Genomic DNA, 21100 nt, shown 5'->3' on the forward strand with positions numbered 1-21100 from the left:
TTCACGTCCACCTTCACGTCATCCTTTTAACCATGCCACTGACTGAAACCTTGACTATAAAAAGCTTCAAACTTTCAAATCTCTTCCTCTTCTCCTCTCTTCCAGGCAAGATTACAAAATCCTCCTTAGCAACAATCCCAAGGAGAGAGAAAGAAGGGAAACACCTTCTGATACAACATAAGGGTGTGGGTGAACTCTTCCCGCATCTGATCAACCCTCCTTATCTGTCATCCATAAATCAAATTTCAAAGGAGCAAAAAGGAGGACCCTTCTGACTGAGATTCAGGGTGTGTGTGAACGCCAATATCCAATTATCGCTGGAGATATCTGGCGTATAACTGAAAGCCGGGCTTCCTTCCTCGTATTCAATTTCACCTCACTTGAGGAGGTATACTTGAGGAGGTATCATATATCCATCAACTGATACCTTGTCGTTATCTGTCAGGTTTGTCACTAGCATCCATATATCCTTAACCTACTAACGATCACTTCAGGATCCCTCCCGCTCTTTACTCATCTTCGGGCCAAGAATCTTATCAGGAGGGCCACCGATCTCTCATTTGTCTACGCTTGCTATAAAGAAGCTCCCAACGACACGTCACTGTCGAACTCGCACTACTTCTACCAACACCATCTTGCAGTCGTCTACAAGATGTGTCGGTATAAAGGGATCTGGTACTACGAATGCCAACACATCCGCTTCAACTTGAGTATGCTATGCCAGGACCTGCTTGATCAAATGTCACGCATCGAAGACTCGATAGGCCAGGCGGGCCTCTGTGACAGCCCACAGAGTTGCCTGCCCCGAGTTTTGACGAGAGATGGGGCCATTGTGATGGAGGCACAGGAGCAGGATGGAGGAGCAACGAATATTGATCAATGGGTGACTGATCTGGCTGAACAATGTCCTTCTTGTGCCTTGTGCGGTAATGACATAAGTGAAAGTAGTAAGTCTCCATGAGATGGAAGGTAGCCAGTGAAAATGCCAGTATTGGGGGTTGCATCTATCTTTATCTTAGAATGTAGTATACATAGATATGCCGAGTCATTGTGTCATGGGCTTAGTTGTCACTCTACCCGTTTGGATATCTCACTTCGCCTTGCACCCCGATGATCTCGTTATAATTTGCTCCCCGCATCCTCATCTACGTCCCCGTCCAGCACCACCTCGACCCCGAGAACAAGACCACCTCCAAGCCTCGATTCAATACAATTGAGAGAGAAGAACAAATCAAGTATGCACCCATATCCACCTCAAACAAGATTCTCCATGCACCCACCCACCACAAACACGCCATAAACAAACCATATCAAGTTTTAACTTAGCATAGGCAAACATGTGCTTCTACGAAGGAACATATTACACCGTCTGCCACCACTACACCTTCAGACTGCATCTATTCTGCGAGATGGTGAAAAAAGAACTGGACCGCATCAATGACGAGGCTGATCGTGATAATCACGGTATCCCCTGCGACGCAGTGTTTTCTTGTCGGCCTAGAGTTACAAGGATTAGTGAGGGAAATGCATTCACTGAAGTTGCTGTGCACGCTATTGTGGGGGCTGTGGCGAGGTGGGAAACGAATATTGTTTCGTGGACGGATGTGCCTTTTTGTGAGGATTGCTGGCAGGATGTGAGGATTCCTGAGGTTGAGTGGGAGTTGGGGATGAGGCGAGGAAGTTTCTGACATGTGTGAGGATGTGTAAGGTAGTTCAGGAGTTTGTATTGCTTGAGTTGTTTCTTTCTGCGACATATTTATGGGATATGCATGGGCTTGGTTTAGGAGTTATTTTATGGGTTGAATTTAATGAATATACTTGATATCAATGGACTGATGAATGGTCATGCTCCAAGGTTATACCTTAACCTGGAGTATTGATTGCCCTCTATGCCCAATAACTCCATGTTAAAATAGGTCTTAAAATCGAAAGAAAAATAAAGCAATGCCGAAAAGAAAGGAGCTGAAGATCCATGACTAGTGGAGTCCACCACATCCGCAATCCTCTGGAGATCGCTTCTTGAAGTCGCCGTGATACGTATCAAAACCGTCAGTCTGAACATTTGAGCCTAGCGGATCTCCCATCCAGTGGAAGTCTGCTTGTGCGGAGACCTCATCTGAGGATGCGCTCCAAGAAGCTGAGGACCGGAGGCGTTTGGTGATGTCTTCGATATCGAGATCGAGGTAGTCGGCGAGGAAAGTGCCCACTTCGGTGTTCTCATGGTTACCCACCAAGGGCCAGGCACCCTTGGTGGAGGATGCGTAGATGTTGACATCAACAGCTGTGGTTCAATTAGTATGTGAATGGGAACTCAATTACGCGTGGTAGATGGGAGCTTACCAGAATGTCCATGGGTGGACCAACCAATCTGTGCACGGCGACTAATCATATCTGCGAAGACATAGTGTGAAGAAACTCCTGACGGGGGGTTGATAATAGCATCCAATTCCTGGTCAGAGGCATCGGTGATACCCAAGTCCTTCTCCAAGAGTGTTTGACGGATGTATGTTTTCTTCTCTGACTCCGTTGCCTCCTGTCCAGCTCCAGCAGTATATTCATTTAGCTTGGCTCCGGTAAACTCGGCAGAGTGACTGGCATTTGCCAGGACACCGGGGTACCATAGGTAATCCGGGTAAGACGTGTGAAGCTGTCGGGCAGCCGCTAGACCACCGGTCTCGTGGTCGGACGTACCAACAAGTACTCCGGGGGTGGAGTCCTTCTCCAAGAATTCCACAACGGCAGCGAAGGCCTTGTCGTAGGCTAGCACCTCGTGGACCTGGGCAGCGGGATCATTGCCGTGGCCGGCGTGGTCAATACGCGAACCTTCAATCATCAAGAAGAAGCCATGCTCACTGTCGCGGGTGGCCTCACTCAAAGCAGTCAATGCAGTGCGAGCCATCTCCTCTAATGATGGGTACACATCATTCTGCGTGCGGCGGTCGATTTCGTAAGGAATATCGGTATCAGCAAAGAGACCCAATAGCGGCAATTTGGCTTGGGTACCGCCATTTAGCGCATCGAATCCAGCTCTATCATTCACAAGGTTGAACCCGTTCTTGGAGGCAACCTCGGTTATATCCCGGTCGTCCTTTCGGCAGCTACCACTGGTCGTGTTGGGCAGGAAGTGACATCTTCCCCCACCCAGCATAAGATCAACGACCCGACCCAAGGGGTTCTCCCCAACTTCCTGCTCCGCAATGCTATCCTCGTATGAACGCAGATTGGCATGGGAGGCAAAGCACGCCGGCGTGGCATCCGTCAGACGCGTCGTAACAACCAGTCCGGTCTTGTATCCCGCAAGTGCAGCAGCCTCTAAAACAGTTCCACAGGGTGTATGGTCTGGTAGTACCGAGATAGCTCCATTGTAGCTCTTGAAGCCGCATGAGAACGCGGTCGCTCCCGCTGCCGAATCCGTCACCAGGCTGGAGGTGGATCGCGTCCGAGATGTCCCAATGTAGTGTTGGTCCAAAATGAGAGTGTTATCGATCGGCAGCCCCTCCGTGTGTTGTCTGAAGCTGCGGGTCATGGATAGACTAGCGGGGCCCATGCCGTCAGAGACCATGAAGATCAGATTCCGCTTGCCGGATGGCTTTCCATCGGGGCCCCATGTGTCCTTTGATGTGTGGTTCGGTTTCGAGGCTTCGTGTTGGTAGACGACTCCGAGGATGACAACGAGGATTGTGGCAATTATGGCCCAGGCAAGTAACCCGATGTCCTTCCAGAAGATCCAGCCCCGCCTTTCGGGGTGACGGCGGCGTGAACGTTCGCCGGTTAGGAGGGAGTCGTCTTCTTCGGCTTGAAAGGACTGGTCATCGGAGAAGGTGACAGGTGGAGCCAATAATGGCTCCTCTCGTGGGATAGCTGCCATAGTTCAAGAGGTAGACCAGATGAACTCGGCTAGGAAGCTCTGGTGTGAAGCTCCCTTATCTAGTAGGGTGGTTATGTGTGGGGCTAGGAGGGTCGATCTTGAGGTGTAAGCCAGCCAATCCACCTATGAGAGATGTCATCCGAAACCCGTGGTGGATGCCTCGATAACGGCTCACATGACCTACCTCCCTTTCAGGTAAGACCGGATTTACCGAGCATTTGGCAATAGAATAATTTCTCAATATGAGCGGAGGCAGTTCTTATATGTACATTGTAGCTTCTCCAAATCCCTCATGACCTTCCTTTCCATGAGATCGGGATCATCGCAGCCGCAATCTCACTCACACCGCGCTCAGTGGCCAACAGATTGAACTGTGCCGCCGCATTACGAGTGTCCTGAATATCCACACGAATACCCAGCGAATTGATCTGGCGCTTTGTTTCAGGCGCCAAGGGGTAGATCGAGGCCCCCAGACCAAGAATGAGCATATCTAAGCGAAATATTAGCTTCAAATCTCATACGTAAGATTTATTGTCATTCAAGATTCCGAAGACACGACAGATGACCAAGATGCGGAGAAGTTGTCCATCTGACCGTAGCTCAAAACCTTGACTTGCGAGACAAAACAAGGAAATTAGATAGTCACGTACCAGGTCTCGGCCACACAACACTCAACAACCCAAAAGCCTCCTCACCCAGCTCAAACTGGCCCTTGGCATTTATCATACTAGCCTTGGCCTCGCGCTCATTCGCGAACTTTCCCTCAAATTCCGTCCACGGCTTCCAAGAAAATGCCTCTCCACCCACAAGCATCATGCCCGACCCGCCAGTAATCTTCAAGCCGCTGTTGAGATGGAACCCTGAATCAAGACATGCGTCAATGGCAGTGGTAGGTGCCTCGACACCGCCCAAGACGTTCAACGCGTTGAAGTCGGTTTGAGTGCTTTCATCTGACTGCGGGCCTCGATCATGACTCGCGGGCTTGTGGGTGTGAGAACGAGGGATCATGCGTGTGGGTCGGACGGCGGTACTGGAGTTGCGGTGCGCGGATGGAACGATGGGTGTGGCGGGTGTGAGTCGGGGGAGGATGGGGCGCGAATTGCTGGAAAGGGTGGTGCGCAATGCGCGAAGTAGTTGGGGTGATGGGGTATACATTGTAGTAATGTTGATTTGTCGTTGCGTTCGTAGGATGTGGTGATGTAGGAGGGTGATGGTGAAGGGATTTTGTCGATCGGTTGAAGCTAACAAGCTTGATCCGGGGTCCCGGTCTTGGCGAACGCTTTAACACCGTAGCGCCAGGATACTACTATGTACACACAGAACTGAATACAACCTCGTAAACATTGGAATAGAAAATAGAAATGGAAGTTGAGTGTCCTTTGTATTAATATATCTGCCTTTGGTGGCCCTAGTGATTAATCTAGTTTTTATTTCCAGGTAACCCACCCATGCTCGTACTGCACTTCCGTTTCCATATGAAACAAGGACAAAAACAATGTCATACGCGTCATGATGCCCCAAACTCCAAAAATAAAGTAATGAAACCGCAGTTACCATCAACGAAAGTCCTGAAAATATCAAAACAAAACGCACAAAAACAAGGCCACTTCTCATGCTATTCCTGTCCCGGGTCAACATTACTGCACCGTTTTGTTTCCCGTTGGCCAAAAAGAATATCAAGAGAGTATGCACAGATGGAAAAATTAGACACGGGTGATGGTGAAAATGGGCATGATGAGGTATCGAGTTGCCTGTACAGATCGATCAAATGCGTGGTTGGAGAAATTATTTGGCTGGACGGGGAGTACCAGTGCCATTGCGGTCCTCGTCTGATTGACTGGAGCTATCGTCGCTGTTAGTTGTAGCATTGCGGAGACGCTCCGCCCGGTCTTGAAGAACCTGGGCCTCAGCTGCGGCCTTTTGGGCCCGGATCTGCTTTCGCCACATGCCGGCGTAACGACCCTTCATGGCAAGAAGCTCTTCGTGGGTACCGCTCTCGGCGACTTGACCATTTTGCAACACCAAAATGCGGTCTGCTGTAGTAATGGTACTGAGTCGGTGAGCAATGACGAGCATAGTGCGGCCATGAGAAAGAGTTGAAAGAGCTCCTTGGATATGCTCCTCTGTATCAGTATCAAGCGCAGCCGTGGCTTCATCCAAGAGAATGATGCGAGGGTCCTTGAGAATAGTGCGAGCGATAGCCACACGTTGCTTTTCGCCACCACTGAGACGCAGACCACGCTCTCCAACCTTAGTATTATACCCATCAGGGAATCCCATAATCTTATCATGGATGCTGGCGGCCCGGCAGGCTTCGTACACTTGTTCATCAGTAGCGTCCTGGTTGGCATATTTCAGGTTATACATCAATGTCTCATTGAAAAGCACAGTATCCTGCGGTACAACGCCAATATGCTTGCGCAGAGAGTCAATGGTGACGTCTTGCACATCATGGCCATCGATACGGAGACAGCCCTTCTCGGCATTGTAGAACCGGAAGAGAAGTCGGAAGACCGTGGACTTGCCTCCACCCGACTCTCCGACTAAAGCAGTGGTGGTACCAGGTTCACAGTGGAACGTGAGTCCATTCAGAGCCGGCTTCCGAGAGTCATAGGCGAACTCAACGTTCTGGAAGCGGATGTCGCCCTTGCACGCAGCCAACGGTACCGCACGAGGGCTATCGACCACAGTGGGCTGCTCTCGGAATAACTCCAGCATGCGCTCTGCATTTATGAGCGCAGACTGAATAGAGCGGTAGAAGGTGCCGAAAAAGTTCAAGGGACCTTGAAGTTGGGCCATGTAGGTCAACAATGACACAAACTTACTAACAGGCCGCTGGCCAGTGGAAACCTGGAACGCGCAGATGAAGCAAGTCGTCAACAAGCCCATCATGAAGACAGTGTTCTGGCAGGTGTTAAGAAGAGTGAGAGAAAAGAGAACGTGGTACTCGGCCTTTTGGAAGGTGCCGACAGCGTCACGATAACGGTCGAATTCATACTGCTCCGCATTGAAGTACTTGACTGTCTCATATGAGACCATCGAGTCGTTCCTTGAGAACTTAATGTCAGTATAGCTTTCGTGGATGCGGTGGATAAAACTTACTTGACAGCATCTTCTTGTCGTGAGGCATTAACCATCTGTCGTCGGATCTCTGCCCGCCATTGAGCCATCCGGATAGTCACGTAAAGGTATCCAAAGGTGGAAATACCCACCACAAGGGCGTAGTATACATCGAAAGCAATTAGGAAATAACCAACCGCGATCCCCAGATCAACTAACATGGGGACGACCTGGAAGGTAACCTGCTCCAAAAATGTGTTGATCGAGCTACCCTTGCTCAGTGCCGAGAGCACTTCACCAGTCTTCTTGCCCAAATGGAAGTCCAAGCTGAGACCATGCACATGCTCAAAGGCGGCAGTGGAAAGCTCCATATAAGAGTACTGGCTCACGGGAATCCAAAGACTAGAGCGCAGAGAACCCAGCAAACCTTGACCTCCCTGTAGCCATCTATACACAACATACATAAAGATCTCGAACCAAGGAACACGAAATTGACCCTCGTCTCCAGCCAGGGCCTTTGTGACTTCTCCGACCTGGTAGGGCACCAGGACATTGACGATTCGTTGGAGGACGAGTAAAATGAAACAGGCCACCACGACAATTTGGAGCCGGCGGGACTTGGAGGGCCACAAGTAAGGGAAGAAAAGCGAGTAGCCACTCAGATACTCCCACCAGCTAGTCGAGGGGATTGATGTCGGACGAACCCACTTGTCTTCTTTCGCAGGCTCGGGGTGTCCATTTCCGTTTGTTGAGCCATATGCATGGCCGTTGCCATTACCATTGGCCGCACCGTTCTCAGCACTTGACGGGTCTAACAAACCAGTCGACTCGGAGACACCTTCATTTGCGCGTCCAGATTTTTTGCCATGCCGCTTGCAGCTAATTGACTTGCTGGCGTAGAGAACGACCAGCGCGAACAGGATAAGGACCCGGATAGCATTCGAGGCGACCTCCAAAGACTCCCATGGTGTAATGCTTCGGCGAATCCGACCACCCTCGGGGTCTCCAACGATGGGCTCATGGTGGACCGAGGTGTAAATGAACATAGAAGTGCTAAGAATAACCAATTCCATCGGGATGGCGACCAACCAACAGACGAATTGAGCGAGTGTTGGGGATGGGGTGGTATCGAGTAATGTCATGAGTAAGACCGCGTAAACGAAAAAAGAGCCGACGATGTAGACCTGCTCCGATGATTAGCAAACCTTCTTTTTGGGCCGTTTGCCTTTTTTTGCTTTTGACTTTTTTTCAAGCCATCTGCGGCAAATTTGGAGCTGGGATTTCCCCCGAGAGACGTACCACCACCGATTGTCCACGCCACCAATGCTCAGACCTTGCGACCATCACATGAACGATGTAGATCGTCGCATCTGCGAGGAAAGTCAGAAGCACGGCGGCCGAGAGCCAGTTGAAGACATGCTTGGTGCTCTTTGAGAACCCCTGCGTGTCGTTGATGCCGGAGCTACGCGATCGTTGGGGAAGCTGGCGTCCGCCGGGTCCCATGCGTGGGGATTCGGCCTTTTTAGATTTCCTGGCGGTAGACACGGTGTTGGCTATGAATGCCACGATGAAGAGGACGAAGAGGAAGCACGGGTAGCATGTTCGCAGGTAATCCAGCAGCTCGAGAGCTGCGTGGGGATCCATGATGCGCTCCCCCACGAATATCCGCACAGATCAAGGAAAAGAAACGAGAGAATTTGATTCAGGCGATTTCCATGACACAGCGGTGCCCACGAGACTGGTGTAGGAGGAAGAACGGGTTCGGATCGGAAATGACTGAATGGGTATAAGGGATCGACGCGAGGAATGGATCGCGGCCGCACGCGGGGATTATGCGTGCTTGCTTTTTGGTCCACGAGGCGAGATCGGAGGAAAATCTTAACCTTTTCGTAGATGCAAGGTTTGTCGTAGATTTGGAATTTTTTTTGCTTTTCTCGTTGCGTCTTTATTTCTCTCCCTGTTTAGACCGTAAGGTTGAGAGTTTTTTAGGCTTTTTTTCTGGGGAATTAATGGGTTTTGCTGATTGCAAGCAGAAACCTTAGGCAAACCCGAGAACCCACAAGTGGCAAAAACCAGAAAATCAGTGGGGGGAAGGTGGACAGAGGTGTGAAATCAAGGCAAATTCCACAGTTACAAAGAGAAATTGATCTCTCGGAATGACGGTGAGGATGCAGCTAACGCAGACTCCACCGGAGGTTGTGGGCTCAGGTCGCTCAACTTCATCCGTTGTTATATATATCCGGGCCCGAGGAGACAATTGTTTGCATCCAGACTGAACCACAAAGTCGGAACCTTTTGCCAGGTGGATATATTTGCAAATCAGATGTGTGCCCGATGGTCCAGGTTGGAATAAATCAAAAAGTGCAGGGGTGGGACACCAGTGGAGATGCTGACGATTAACCCAGATATACTGTAGCCATGGAGAATGGAATGAGGGGGAAATTTAGGGAAATATGAGAGAAATGGGGATAAAAAAAGAGAAATAAGGGGGACATTTGGAGAACAACATGATCAAAGAATTCTTTATATCGCCGAGTACATTAGTACGTATATCTAAGTCGCGATCAGATGGGCAATCTAGAAGGTCCATGTACAACCATCGCGATTAGATCAGCCTAGATTGACGGTCTAGATTGATCCCAAGGTTGGATGCATCCAATTTAGCTTTCCTCGTCCTCAGTCCTGGCATTATATTGGGTTGGAGATGTTTTTATTGTCACTCGATGACGTTTCTATTTTCTATTTCTATTTTTCTATCTGCTCTAATAGAATGTATTGGCCATCCGGTTCCCCGAGTTCGTGAAGATTGTTGATTGTTTGTGTTTTGATTCATCTTCAAGGTGAGACAAGTCCTCGATTTTTATTTTTATTTTTAATTTTTTATTTTTAATCTTCAATTTATTTGTGATTTTATTTCAGACATTCCCTCATCTACCCAAAATCCAGAATCACCTATCATACTCATTGTTGCCATCGGAGAGTCCGGGTAGACCTGCAGTACGACGATTTTCAAATCTGATCTCTCTTCTTATGTGTTGGCCATGTCAGACCGCTCTTGACAACTGTGTGCCTCAGGATATCTCCACCAATAATGCACTATCTCAGGCCATCAACTGGTACGAAGCACGCATGTAAGAAATGTGACTCGGGGTTAAGCTAAAACCTTTGCGATCCTTTTACGTATAGCGTGAACGGGTCATTTATCTGGGACAAGGTTCCCCCACTTTTCCCCCTTCACCGCTTTGCACCACCTCAAATCACACCTCCGAAACCATCGTGAATACTTTAAACCCCCCGATAAACTTCGTTTTGGTCAACTGGTCGTGTGCCCTCGCCCCAGCAATGGACGTGTGATAGAAATCATGTCCGACCTGTCAGGGTCACGCTACCCCGTGCCCCCTCCTCCGCCACCTCCACAAAAGTACTCGCGTGCTGCCAACGCGCTTGCCCGATTCGCGCCGTTCTTCTCCGGGTCGAGGCCCCCCAGTCCGCAGAATAACCGGGTCGATGGTCCCCGGCCGATCAGGTCCAAATCACTGTACGTTGCCAATCGTCTACACCGCTGCTTATTATGCTTTTGATTTGCTTGGAAGTTGGGCGCATTCTCGCTACTTGATACCTTTGCTGCCTCCCCCTACATACCTACTGCATCCCCGATTCCTCGTGCAAATGTCAAGATCTCAAGATCGAACCAATCCTGATCCCACGATATAATAGTCCAGGTGAACCGCAGACGGTCACACACCGTACCGGTATCCCGATTGTCGCTCTCGACATCTCCCCCCAACAGACCCATGCCGTGATCGGGGGTAAAGATATCCTCAAAACCATCCGAGTCTCGCCTGACCACTCATCGGAGGAATTTAATATTCGCAATGCAGTGGTGAGCTATGCATCTACCCACCATGATGCGGGTGTGTCAATGCCACATAAGGACCAGTTGAATGTAAAGGATGTAAAGTGGTCACATGGCAATTACGACCGGACAATCGCCACGGCTGTAGCCAATGGTCGGATTGTCGTTTACGATCTGCAGCGGCCCGGTCTCCAATTATGTCGCTTCCAGGGACACAACCGGCAGGTCCACAGGCTTGCATTTAATCCTCACCTCGCCTCTTGGCTGCTGTCCGGCAGCCAAGATGGGACCATCCGCATGTGGGATCTGCGATCGGCCTCTACGAATCGCAGCCTTTCCACGTGCGGCAGCAAGCATGTGTACCAGGGCAATAGCGACGCGATCCGGGACGTTCGGTGGTCCCCCAGCGATGGCGTCGTGTTTGCGACCGCCTCGGACAGCGGCGCCATTCAGATGTGGGACACGCGAAAGACCAACGCCCCGCTGATGCGCATTGCGGCTCATGATCGTCCGTGTTTCGCTGTCGACTGGCACCCGGACGGGAAGCACATCGTCAGCGGAGGCACAGATCGGCAGGTCAAGGTCTGGGATTTCTCCTCGTCTGCAGAGCGACGGCAGAAACCTACGTTTCAGTTCCGAACCCCCCAGCCCGTAACTAATGTTCGCTGGCGCCCTCCGTCGTGGGTCGGTGATTCCCCTGGGTCGGGTGAATGGCAGTCCTCTCAAGTCGTCACCGCTTATGACAAAGAAGACCCACGTATTCATCTTTGGGACCTTCACCGGCCTCATGTGCCGTTCCGAGAATTTGACCGATATGACTCGCCTGCAAGTGACCTGCTTTGGCACTCGAAGGACCTATTATGGACTGTCGGTGAGGTCGGGGCATTTACTCAGACCGATCTTCGTTATGCACCCACGGTGAGCACTCGGCGGCCGACATGTTCGGTCGCCTGGAGCCCCAATGGCGCGTTCGTTGCATTTGGCTCAAAGCGTCCTCGGCGTCGAGCTCACGGAACCAATGCTCCCCAATTTCTCCAGGTTGAGGAGGATGCAGCTAGCAACGGAGAGCGATCATTGAGCCAGAGTCCGGCCGATGACATGCTCGATGAAGAGGTTCTAGCTTCCTCACTTCGGCACCGACAGACCAAAGCCACCGTCACTCGCCCTTCAAAATCTCTGGGTAGCACACCACCAGGGGCTGTGGACAGTGTCCCTATCCTGCCCCTGGACCTAGCTTTGGCCAAGAATACCACACCAGGCCCCGATCAGCTGGGGGCAATTGGACACATCCCTGGTGCCACAAATGAAGAATCCCTATTCCGATATTTGGCACGCCACTATTCACCTCTGATGATCGACTATGATCGCCAGCAAAGCCACGTCGATATGCTCAATTCCTTGATGGACTCACTCGACCAGAATGCCGAGAGCGCAGATGATGTGTCCCTGACCAAGTTAGCTCAGACTTGGCGCATCGTGAAGTTTGCCATCACCCAGGAGCTTCAGCGCAGGTCGCGGGAGCAGCCATCAGGCAAAAGTGGAGTAAGGGGGAAGTCCTCTAAGGACGGCCTTTTGGGCGACAAGTCGCGAACAGTCGACGAGAACCGTCAGGGGAAGGTAAAAAGTCGGTTGTTCAAGGGAGTCATGGAGACGGAAGGTCCGAAAAGCCATGGGACAGAGGCAGAGAGCACATCGAACATGACTACGCCTCTCGCACGGCCTTTGCCCGACTCCCCACAAATGGAATCGTGGAGTAGCGATTCCCAAATCCCCTCGTTGGATGAGAACGCCGTTGATATTGACCCTCTACCGCCGTCAGTGTTGAGTTCGCATAACGGCTGGAGCATACCAGACCATGATAATCGTCTCACCGCTCCTTCGCCGTTGCCGGAAGGCCAGTCGCTATCGAGTGAAGATGTATATTCCTCGACAGGTGTCGTATTTGATCGTCTACGTGACCCAGCATTGGATCCGGAGAGCGAGCAGCGATCTGCACCCAGGGCAATTGCTGGGAGAGTAGACTGGCGTACTCGCAATCATCCAGACTATCCTCGCGGAGCATCTGAGGACGATTATGACCAACAAATGGAGGACAAGCGGGCCGCCATTCGGGATTACAAGCAGTTTCCCAAGACAGTACTAACGCTGGATCCAATGGAGTCGAATCGCCCTCCTGCACCCGAGGGGTACCATCGCCATGACTCGTCAGAGAGTTTCCCCATGTTTTCCGCATCAGATAGTTCACATCCTTCAAAGTCCATGGGGGCCTCATACTCATCCAATAATCGATTTCCAGAGCGGCGACCGTCCGATTCTGGCCAAGCTGGATCATATGGGGGCAGGTCTGCTGTGTCGGCCAGAAGGGGGTCTAATCTGGAGCCGCCACCAGAAGAGCTGGATGAAGATCTTGAGTTTGATGAGTCCGCCATAGAGGCAGATCGGATCCATCTTCAACGGCCCTCTACTCCTCCTGTCTTATCGACCGAATCCACCCCACTTGAACGCCCAGAATCGATAGACGAATTCCTGTCTCCAAACCAGACGGTGTCTGTCGATATCTCCGCTTATCCAACGATGGCAGGAATCTATGAAGATCTCTCTCAGGTCAAAATTCCTCTACCTGCGGATTCAGCCGAACCAAAGCCGTGGAGCATTGAATCCATTCTCAAGGAGGCGGTTCGATACTACCACAGCAACAACAGCTCTGTCGATATCCAGACTGCAGCACATCTACTCCAGAAACTCCACGTCCTCTTCCAGGATTGTGAACAGATCCTTCCTTATGAGGAGAGTGAAATGATCTTCAAGACCTACAACGAATACCTCATTCGGCATTCCATGGACTTGGAGGCTGCCGAGCTCCGTCTATCCTGCGTGCCAACCTACCCTGCTGTCTACGATTATGCCCAGGCTGACACCTACATCAATGTATTCTGCTACACTTGCCAAAAACCCTACGAAAACCCCAAGCGTGACAACACCCGTTGCTACCGCTGCAGTACTCCACAGGCACCGTGCTCAATCTGCATGAGCATCGACCCGCCTGCTGAATGGGTCGCTGCACAACGAGACCAGCAACCAACCTCGTTTGGTACCGCAAGCCCTAATCCAGAATCCGAGACTATCTCACACTCATCAATCCGAACAGAGGTGGCCCCAAGTTCCGAGATAGACCAATTTGATCACTTCGCTGCACCCCGACCTAAAGGCTCTTCCCTCTGGACCTGGTGCCAAGGCTGTGGTCATGGTGGCCACGTTGCCTGTATCACAACCTGGCTGAACGACGTTTCCATAAGCGAAGGTGGCTGCGCCACTCCCGGTTGCTCGCACGACTGCGGCCCAGGTCCCCGGCGCGACTCCAACCGCAATGCACTACTTACCGAATCGAAACGTCGCGACTCCACCAGCCGAAATTCTGGCGTTGGTCTTGTGAAACGTGATCCGTGGACAAAGGGCGAAAGTAAGGCCGTTGAGAAAGTCCGCGGTATGCTCGGTGCTGCCGGTGTTGTCGCTACTACAGGTGGAAACGTCTCTACTACCTCTTCTCCTGGCCCGCCTGTTGCTTCTGGGGCTGTTTCGCCTAAGAAAGTGAGGCTGGTTACACCAGGCGAACAGGGTCTGCGAAGGGGTCCTTCTAATCGTTCCAGTATTGCGCCCTCAGATTAATGATGGGTTTCTTTTTTCTTTGACCGCTACAGCCTTGGGGATCTGTTTGCGAAGATATGTACTTTATTCTTAGAATTGTGTTTAGCGAGCATCTTGTTTTTGATTCCCCCCAATGGTCATTTGATATTTACATTCAACTTTGCAAGATTATATTACCTACCACGTAGATTGAAGTAGTACGACAAGCATAGCAACTAAAATCTCCGTTTTTTCTTCGGAGCTTTACTCTTCTCCTCAAGCTGACGTTTCAACTCCTCCCGTTTCCGGGCAGTTTTCTGCTCCTCAGTCTCCTCTGCGACAGGCTCGGCACTTTCTTTTTCTCGACTAGCCGGGACCTGAGGCTTTGCTACCTTCGATACAGGGTCTGCCATTACCTCAGCGGGATTATCCAGATCTGAAGATTCATTGAGCCGTTCCTGCTTGCGCTCTGGCGCAGCAGCAGTAGCAGCAGGAGGCTGTGACGAAGCCTCAGGTGCCTTGCTTTTAGCTTTCCCGCCAATCATACCTAGTTTTCCGCCCTTAGGTTTCCGTGGTGTAGGCACGGGTGATGGTGCTGGAGGCGGAGAAGGAGAAGAAGGGGCTGGGGAAGGTTGTTTTTCTTCCTTTTTCTTGCCTCCGATCGCGCCCAAACGACCTCTAGCTTTTGTAGGTTTTTTGGGCGATTCTTTGGTTTCGGGTGCAGGTGGACTAGGTTTTGTTGGTATTGGTGTGCGTTTTTGTGGCGCTGCATCAGCCTCAGGCTCGGAGTCTGATGCTGTAGCTTCGCCCGCATGAATATCAGGGACTGTATTTGAAGGTTGAACATCATCGTTTGATTTCGACGACGAGGAAGCGGCAAGCTTTTGCCTTTGAGCTTTAATGCGGGGAGGGGTCTCTTGTCGTTGAAAATCGTCGTCATCACTGGCGGTTGAATTGCCATCTTGGTCTAGATCTAGGTCCCGGTCCTGCTGAGAGGCCTTGGCCAGTTCATCCATTTGAGATGTGGAATCTTCAGGTGTCGTAACGTTCTTATCAGATTGAGATGCGGCCGTCTCAGACCTTTTTGGTAGGTCGTCCCACCACTTGTCCTGTGGTGCACGAATCTTTTCAACATCGGCCCTTGAAACCCCAAGCTCGTGTAGGATATTTGCAGCCAATCCTGAGCTTTCAGATGAAGACCCTGACTCACGGAGCCATGCCGATTCATCAAACGGCGCGAGGCCTTTGACGAATTTTCCCGCGTCGGACCTTGTGCTACCCTTTTTTGTAGTGCGCAACCCAGCAGCACCAGGGAAAACAGTCCCCAGCTCCACTCCCAGAGACTCAAACTTGTCGAGCAACTTCCCAAGAGCCCAGTCCTTCTGCTTCAGCTGGTCCAGAAGTACTCGCTGTCGGGATTCCCAGCCCGCTTCATCTTTTAACAGCGGAAGAAGTAAGTGGTCAGTTAAAGACGACGAGGCCCCTTTCGATAGATAAAGCGTCCATTTTAACGGCCGCAATGGAGCGGGTAGTTTTGAGCTTGTACTGAGTTCGAGTGAGCCTTGAGATCCACTGTTAAGTGTTGCGCTGCCTCCATCGCCTCGTAGCGCTTCTCCGATCTTCACTAAGAGCACATTAAATTGCTCCTGATCTTCACTCGGATCAATAGTCGTGCTAATCTCTTCTGCGCGGTTCAGGATCTCTTTATGCGATAGCTTCTCCGTCCAGATGGAGGTGAGATCCGTGACGCAGAGCGCGTAACCTTGGCGAGTCCATGTGTACTGGAAAAGAAGCGGGGGTGAGCTTGTCTGCTGTAAACTTAATCCATGCCATGTGGTGGACATGCTTTTGTGTGTTGAGATGAATCCTTGATTCGTTGTTTTTAAGTCATGGAGTGTGTTGTGCTTTGACCGGGGAAGCTGGGCGGAGATGAGCTGAGCCGCTCCCGTCCCACGTCACGGTTTGACTTGTCAACCTCGCGACGTATGCCACGTTTTGGCTTTATTTTGTCACCTATGCTTTCATCTATGCCTTTTCACATGATAAGTACGGTATCATATATTTTAAGACAATCTCACGGAACATAGATCGGTTCGATGCGACGCTTGCCGGTCGCGATATCCCATTCTTCGTCGGTCGCGGTAACCCAGTCTTCTTGCGCCAGTCGAGATACATCCCCGCGATAACAGCAACGATTTACCGACCAATATTGATACTGAAATCAGCGGAAAACCTAAAATGTACGCGATCGGATACTGGAGACGAAAGGACGGCTCGGAAGACTTGTAAGTGGCACATGGTAACCTCCGTTTTTACACTTCCAAGCATTCTTGATCTTGCAGACCAGCCATTTGTCTTTCTGGTGGCGACGACTAAATAGCAAGTGTCGTAACACTAACAAAATAGGTCAAAGCCCGATGCCTCGTGGATGATACCCCCAGGCTCGGGTGAAATGCATGAGACGATTCGGAGAAATAGCTAAATGTTTCACTCATACAAAACGAGCTCTCGGCATTCTCGATGAGGTCAGTGTAGATGTGTACTCGTAACCTGACACGACCTTAGTCGGGCTGTTTCGTCCGTGGGTTGGTAGTACTCCCATCCATTGCTATCTGAGCACGTTAAGGGGCTTTTCAAGATGGATACTTGCTGTCTTCTCCTATTGGAATATCGGCCTTGGTCATTTTTGGGTAGTCAAGCAGCATGAGGTCAGTGGATTTTAATATGATCTTACACTGGTCAGCTATGCATTACTACCGTTGCATATTATCATGTGAAGAACCTTCTGGCGCTCAAGCCCTGGTCAAAGAGACATAGACTTGTACGACTTTAGGGCTTATAGGCTTATAGGCCTGTCGCGTGAACCTGAAAGCAATTGGTTACGAGAAAATGAAGATCAGATGGCTGTACTTCTTCAATGGTATTTGGCACAATAATCGGCTTCTCCAAGTCATGTCTCCAGGACAATCTGCTCACTCAAATTTGAGTGGATTCTTCGTATGTTCTTCCCCTGTCAGTTGTTTCCGAGTTGAAATCAGAGTAAACACAGATAAGTGCATGTACCGAAATAAAAATGCTTGCGGGTTGTTGTATTCCGTTGATATAGACTGATGACCATTGTCTCAGATCTATTGCTTGAAGTAACACTTGCGCAACGGTTATGTATCGGGATTTGATGAGGTCGATATGTAATATGCATGGGGGAAATCGGGGTGTATTTTCCGACTTTTTCCTGTCCAGTTATTCAGAAAGTTGATGATTGATTGGACAGGAAATATTACCCCCTTCTCTCTGAGGGATCTTGATAATGTTAAGCGGTCCACGTGTGGAGCCCAATATCGAATGCTTAATCTGACCACTGGAGATTCTTGCAACCTTTTATCTGGTGATATTACCCTAGGCTATAGCGCCCCCTCAGACGTACTCACATTGCTCTCGTACTTTTCGTACTTTTCCCTATGCTGACGGGGATCAGTAATGGTACGGTAACTCTTTTACTATTTTTTTCTGTTCTATCCCAATTACCATTTCCTATTTTTTATTTTTTTTTTATTTTCCATTTTTCCATTTTTCTCATTTCTCAATCTTATTTGCGGGATAACAGACGTTGTTGTCGGTTTCCGGTGACACGACGCAAAGCTGCAACATGCAGGAGGGATGTATTCCCGTTGCCTGAAAGCAGCCCACGCCAGCACATAAGGCACATGCTCCCTATCTGCTGGAATCCGTCCTTCTCCTGCATCCTCAGATCAAACACTAGGTCTGAAGGTGGGCCAGATCCGGTTTGAGGGGGGAACGCGGGTGGCAAGGGAAAAAACGGGGGCTACTATTAGCGCCATCTACAGCCGTCACCCCAGATACCCGAGTGTTTTGTGGAACTGGAATCTCAGAGTCCATAGACACCAATGATCTTCCGCGCGGCTCTATACCAATGGCGTCACGATCGACTGGATAAATAGGATTGACTTGATTATATAGGTCAACCTGTATTGGACAACCTGTATAGGTTGGACCAGGAACTCTGGACTAAGCTGAGGCGACTATCGGAACAAAAGAGAAAAGGTAATAATAAAGTGGGGGGCGAAAGTCATGGCTGGTAGCCGTCCAATGATGCACTGGCCACCATTCAACTATGCAGTCGATCGCGGACCTCCCGGAAGAAGACGGTGATAGGTGAAAGGGCTATTCTAGAAACCCCCCCCCCTCTTTGGGGATTTGTGTTTTGCCCGGGTAATGTTTTTTTCATTAGCTAGGTAATTCTATGTATTTTTAAGAAAAGAAAAATCAGAAAAATCAGAATAAATCAGAATATCCAGGAAGACTGTGGTAATCTTCCCCCAGAGTTTACAGATCCAATTTGGGTTCTTGAATGGCGGCTTGTGTTAATGCCCCGGTTACTTTTACTTGCTATGGCCCATTCATGCGACTTATCTTAGTGAGACTTTTTCTTTCCCCTCTCCCTCTCCTCGATCCGGTTTAAACTTCTCACGGTTTCGGTTGGTACAAGCTAAAGGAGCTTATTCCCTTCCCTTTAATACGCGCAATATGGATTACAATTCAATTCCATCCTACCATTTGCACTTGGCTCAAATATCAACTGGCCAGCGAGAGTCCGAGTATCTACCGGTACAAACAACCGATCTGATTTCCCAGTCAGATATCTTACCAGGCTTACCACCATCTTACAATTCCTACCCCCCGGTGAATGACTGGGCTCAATCTAGATCGGTCCTGGGATCGCGATCGGTCCCGGAATCGCAATCCATGGATTCTCACCAATATCTTGGGTATAGCAGCCCTTGGGGTGCCACTATGTCGGGTTCAGGTGGACAACAATTCAGCCTACCTGATCGGACAAGAGGTTCGCAGCCTGAAATTATGACTTATGCCTATCAATCACCATCTTCAACTCTTCCCATGGCCTCTTCGTCATTAATAAATCAATTTAGTCCTGGGGTCGTAAAGTCTGACCCTGATATTCCGCTTCAACAAGGATACCAATCAACACATATGTGGACGAATCACGAAAACTTCAACTACCATTCCATGGAGCTAGAACGTATGAAACTGGAAGATCCCGACGGAACTACCCTTTCTATGCCCATCACTCCGCCATCCCCTATTTCAATCACGTCTCATCACTCATCCCCTTACTCTTCTCACTCTTCGACCGGCATACACTCAAATCGAATCAGCATTATGGTGGACCGTTCTTCGCCAAGAGCCAGCTCTAGAGACAGCGAAGAAGATCAGCCTACTGACCCACCATCTACCGACCCACCATACTCCCAACTGATCTACCAAGCCCTCAGAGAGAGCAAGGGCCATCGACTTCAACTCCAAGACATCTACACCTGGTTCGAAAAAAACACCAATAAGGGCAAAGATGAAAGCAAAGGATGGCAAAATAGTATCCGGCATAATCTCTCCATGAACGCAGTAAGTATTTGAAAGCGCGATCTATCATCATACCAAGGTCATACCAAGGTCACCATTTCCATATAATATCTCATCAAAACTGACCAATGACTCCTGTAGGGATTTGAAGCTATCAGAACGGACGTCCCCGGCGGCAAGAAGGCCGTGAACTATTGGAGCCTAACCACCCAAGCCATCTCAAAGGGCCGGGTAGAATCCACAACACGGTACCGACGACCGAACCCCAAAAAGAGTTTAAACTCGGATAATGCCGCTCCCTTGCCAACGAGCCAACGGGGCAGTGCGAAAGCCCAAAAAAGCTGGGTAGAGTCCCGCCAAGCTAAGCGCCAAAAGCAACATCCGACTCCTCAATCGCCGTCTCAGCAACTTGGGTACGCTTTTGGTGTGGAACCAGGACCGTCTTGCCAGATACCTCCTGTATCTACTGGTTCCCAGCAGATCTACCCTTATGCCTTTGATTACGACAAAGTGATTGCCTGTACGCCTTTACAGGAAAACAGCCCGATGTTCTGCGATAGCGTGGATCCTGCGCCAAGCTGGGGACCAGGACCAGTCAGAATGGAGAACTATGAGTGGTATCCTGGCCCCAATAATGGGACTTTCGCCGGGTCCGAGGACCAAGTGACTACAGATACGCATGGACATGTCAAAGAAGAACGGTGGGGATGAAAAGGGGGAAGATAGCAGGTGGGGGTGAGGGGAAACTAGCAAGTGTCGAACTGCGCCTGAGGAGCTGACATGCACGTCTTTTTTTTTTTCTTTGTCTTTCTTTTCCTTTCTTCTTTTTTGGATTAGTATTGTTTTTTTGTTCACTTAATCGTAATCCCTTACTTTGTGGATTTTTTAGTATTATTATTTTACGTTCCTACCGAGATCTAACATGCCCTCGATTGAAATCAAGAGGCATGTCGCATTGCTGCATTACGATTGGGGAAGGAAACTGGTGCTCAAAAGGCGAAATGTCATCAGCTGATCGTGTTTTCATATTTTCTAAACCTTCAAGCTTTCTGATCTTTGCTTTCTGCTATTTCTTTTTCTTTCTTTTTCTATTTGTCTACTCCGTATCTGTTCTGAGGTTATTGGACAAGTTCGCGTGTACCATAGAGCCTCTTTTGTCCTCCTACTTTTAATTCCTCGGCCAATTTCTCATTGTGGCTTAGCTTTTGTACAGGGGAGGTTAGTTTGGTATCAATAGCTCAATAGCTCGCTGCGGACTAAGATACAGTAGTTAAGGCCGTGCGACCCCGGAGCCA

At 49.9% G+C, this 21100-nt stretch overlaps 6 protein-coding genes across 6 annotated transcripts; 2 read left to right on the forward strand and 4 right to left on the reverse strand.

Annotated features, from left to right (window-relative positions):
* Positions 1-1976: 1976 nt before the first annotated feature.
* N7503_003227 (alkaline phosphatase) lies at positions 1977-3868 on the reverse strand (the record flags this gene model as incomplete). The annotated part of the gene is made up of 2 exons (XM_057062774.1): positions 1977-2281; positions 2341-3868. 2 exons carry the CDS (start codon positions 3866-3868, stop codon positions 1977-1979), a joined length of 1833 nt encoding a protein of 610 aa, XP_056923689.1.
* Positions 3869-4158: 290 nt separating this feature from the next.
* Positions 4159-5023, reverse strand: N7503_003228 (Mth938-like domain-containing protein; the record flags this gene model as incomplete). The annotated part of the gene is made up of 2 exons (XM_057062775.1): positions 4159-4358; positions 4519-5023. The coding sequence occupies 2 exons, from the start codon at positions 5021-5023 to the stop codon at positions 4159-4161; spliced, it is 705 nt and encodes a 234-aa protein (XP_056923690.1).
* A 630-nt stretch (positions 5024-5653) lies between these two features.
* On the reverse strand, positions 5654-8572 carry hmt1 (putative vacuolar ABC heavy metal transporter (Hmt1); the record flags this gene model as incomplete). The annotated part of the gene is made up of 3 exons (XM_057062776.1): positions 5654-6917; positions 6971-8112; positions 8228-8572. 3 exons carry the CDS (start codon positions 8570-8572, stop codon positions 5654-5656), a joined length of 2751 nt encoding a protein of 916 aa, XP_056923691.1.
* A 1718-nt stretch (positions 8573-10290) lies between these two features.
* Positions 10291-14450, forward strand: N7503_003230 (WD repeat protein; the record flags this gene model as incomplete). The annotated part of the gene is made up of 2 exons (XM_057062777.1): positions 10291-10466; positions 10646-14450. The coding sequence occupies 2 exons, from the start codon at positions 10291-10293 to the stop codon at positions 14448-14450; spliced, it is 3981 nt and encodes a 1326-aa protein (XP_056923692.1).
* A 194-nt stretch (positions 14451-14644) lies between these two features.
* On the reverse strand, positions 14645-16252 carry N7503_003231 (uncharacterized protein; the record flags this gene model as incomplete). The annotated part of the gene is made up of 1 exon (XM_057062778.1): positions 14645-16252. One exon carries the CDS (start codon positions 16250-16252, stop codon positions 14645-14647), a length of 1608 nt encoding a protein of 535 aa, XP_056923693.1.
* Positions 16253-19418: 3166 nt separating this feature from the next.
* N7503_003232 (forkhead box transcription factor) lies at positions 19419-20516 on the forward strand (the record flags this gene model as incomplete). Its single annotated transcript, XM_057062779.1, has 2 exons — positions 19419-19847; positions 19947-20516. The coding sequence occupies 2 exons, from the start codon at positions 19419-19421 to the stop codon at positions 20514-20516; spliced, it is 999 nt and encodes a 332-aa protein (XP_056923694.1).
* Positions 20517-21100: the final 584 nt, after the last annotated feature.

This window comes from Penicillium pulvis, assembly GCF_028828015.1.
Source record: "Penicillium pulvis strain IBT 33274 chromosome Unknown contig_1_segment0_segment0, whole genome shotgun sequence".
Taxonomy (NCBI): Eukaryota; Fungi; Ascomycota; class Eurotiomycetes; order Eurotiales; family Aspergillaceae; genus Penicillium; species Penicillium pulvis.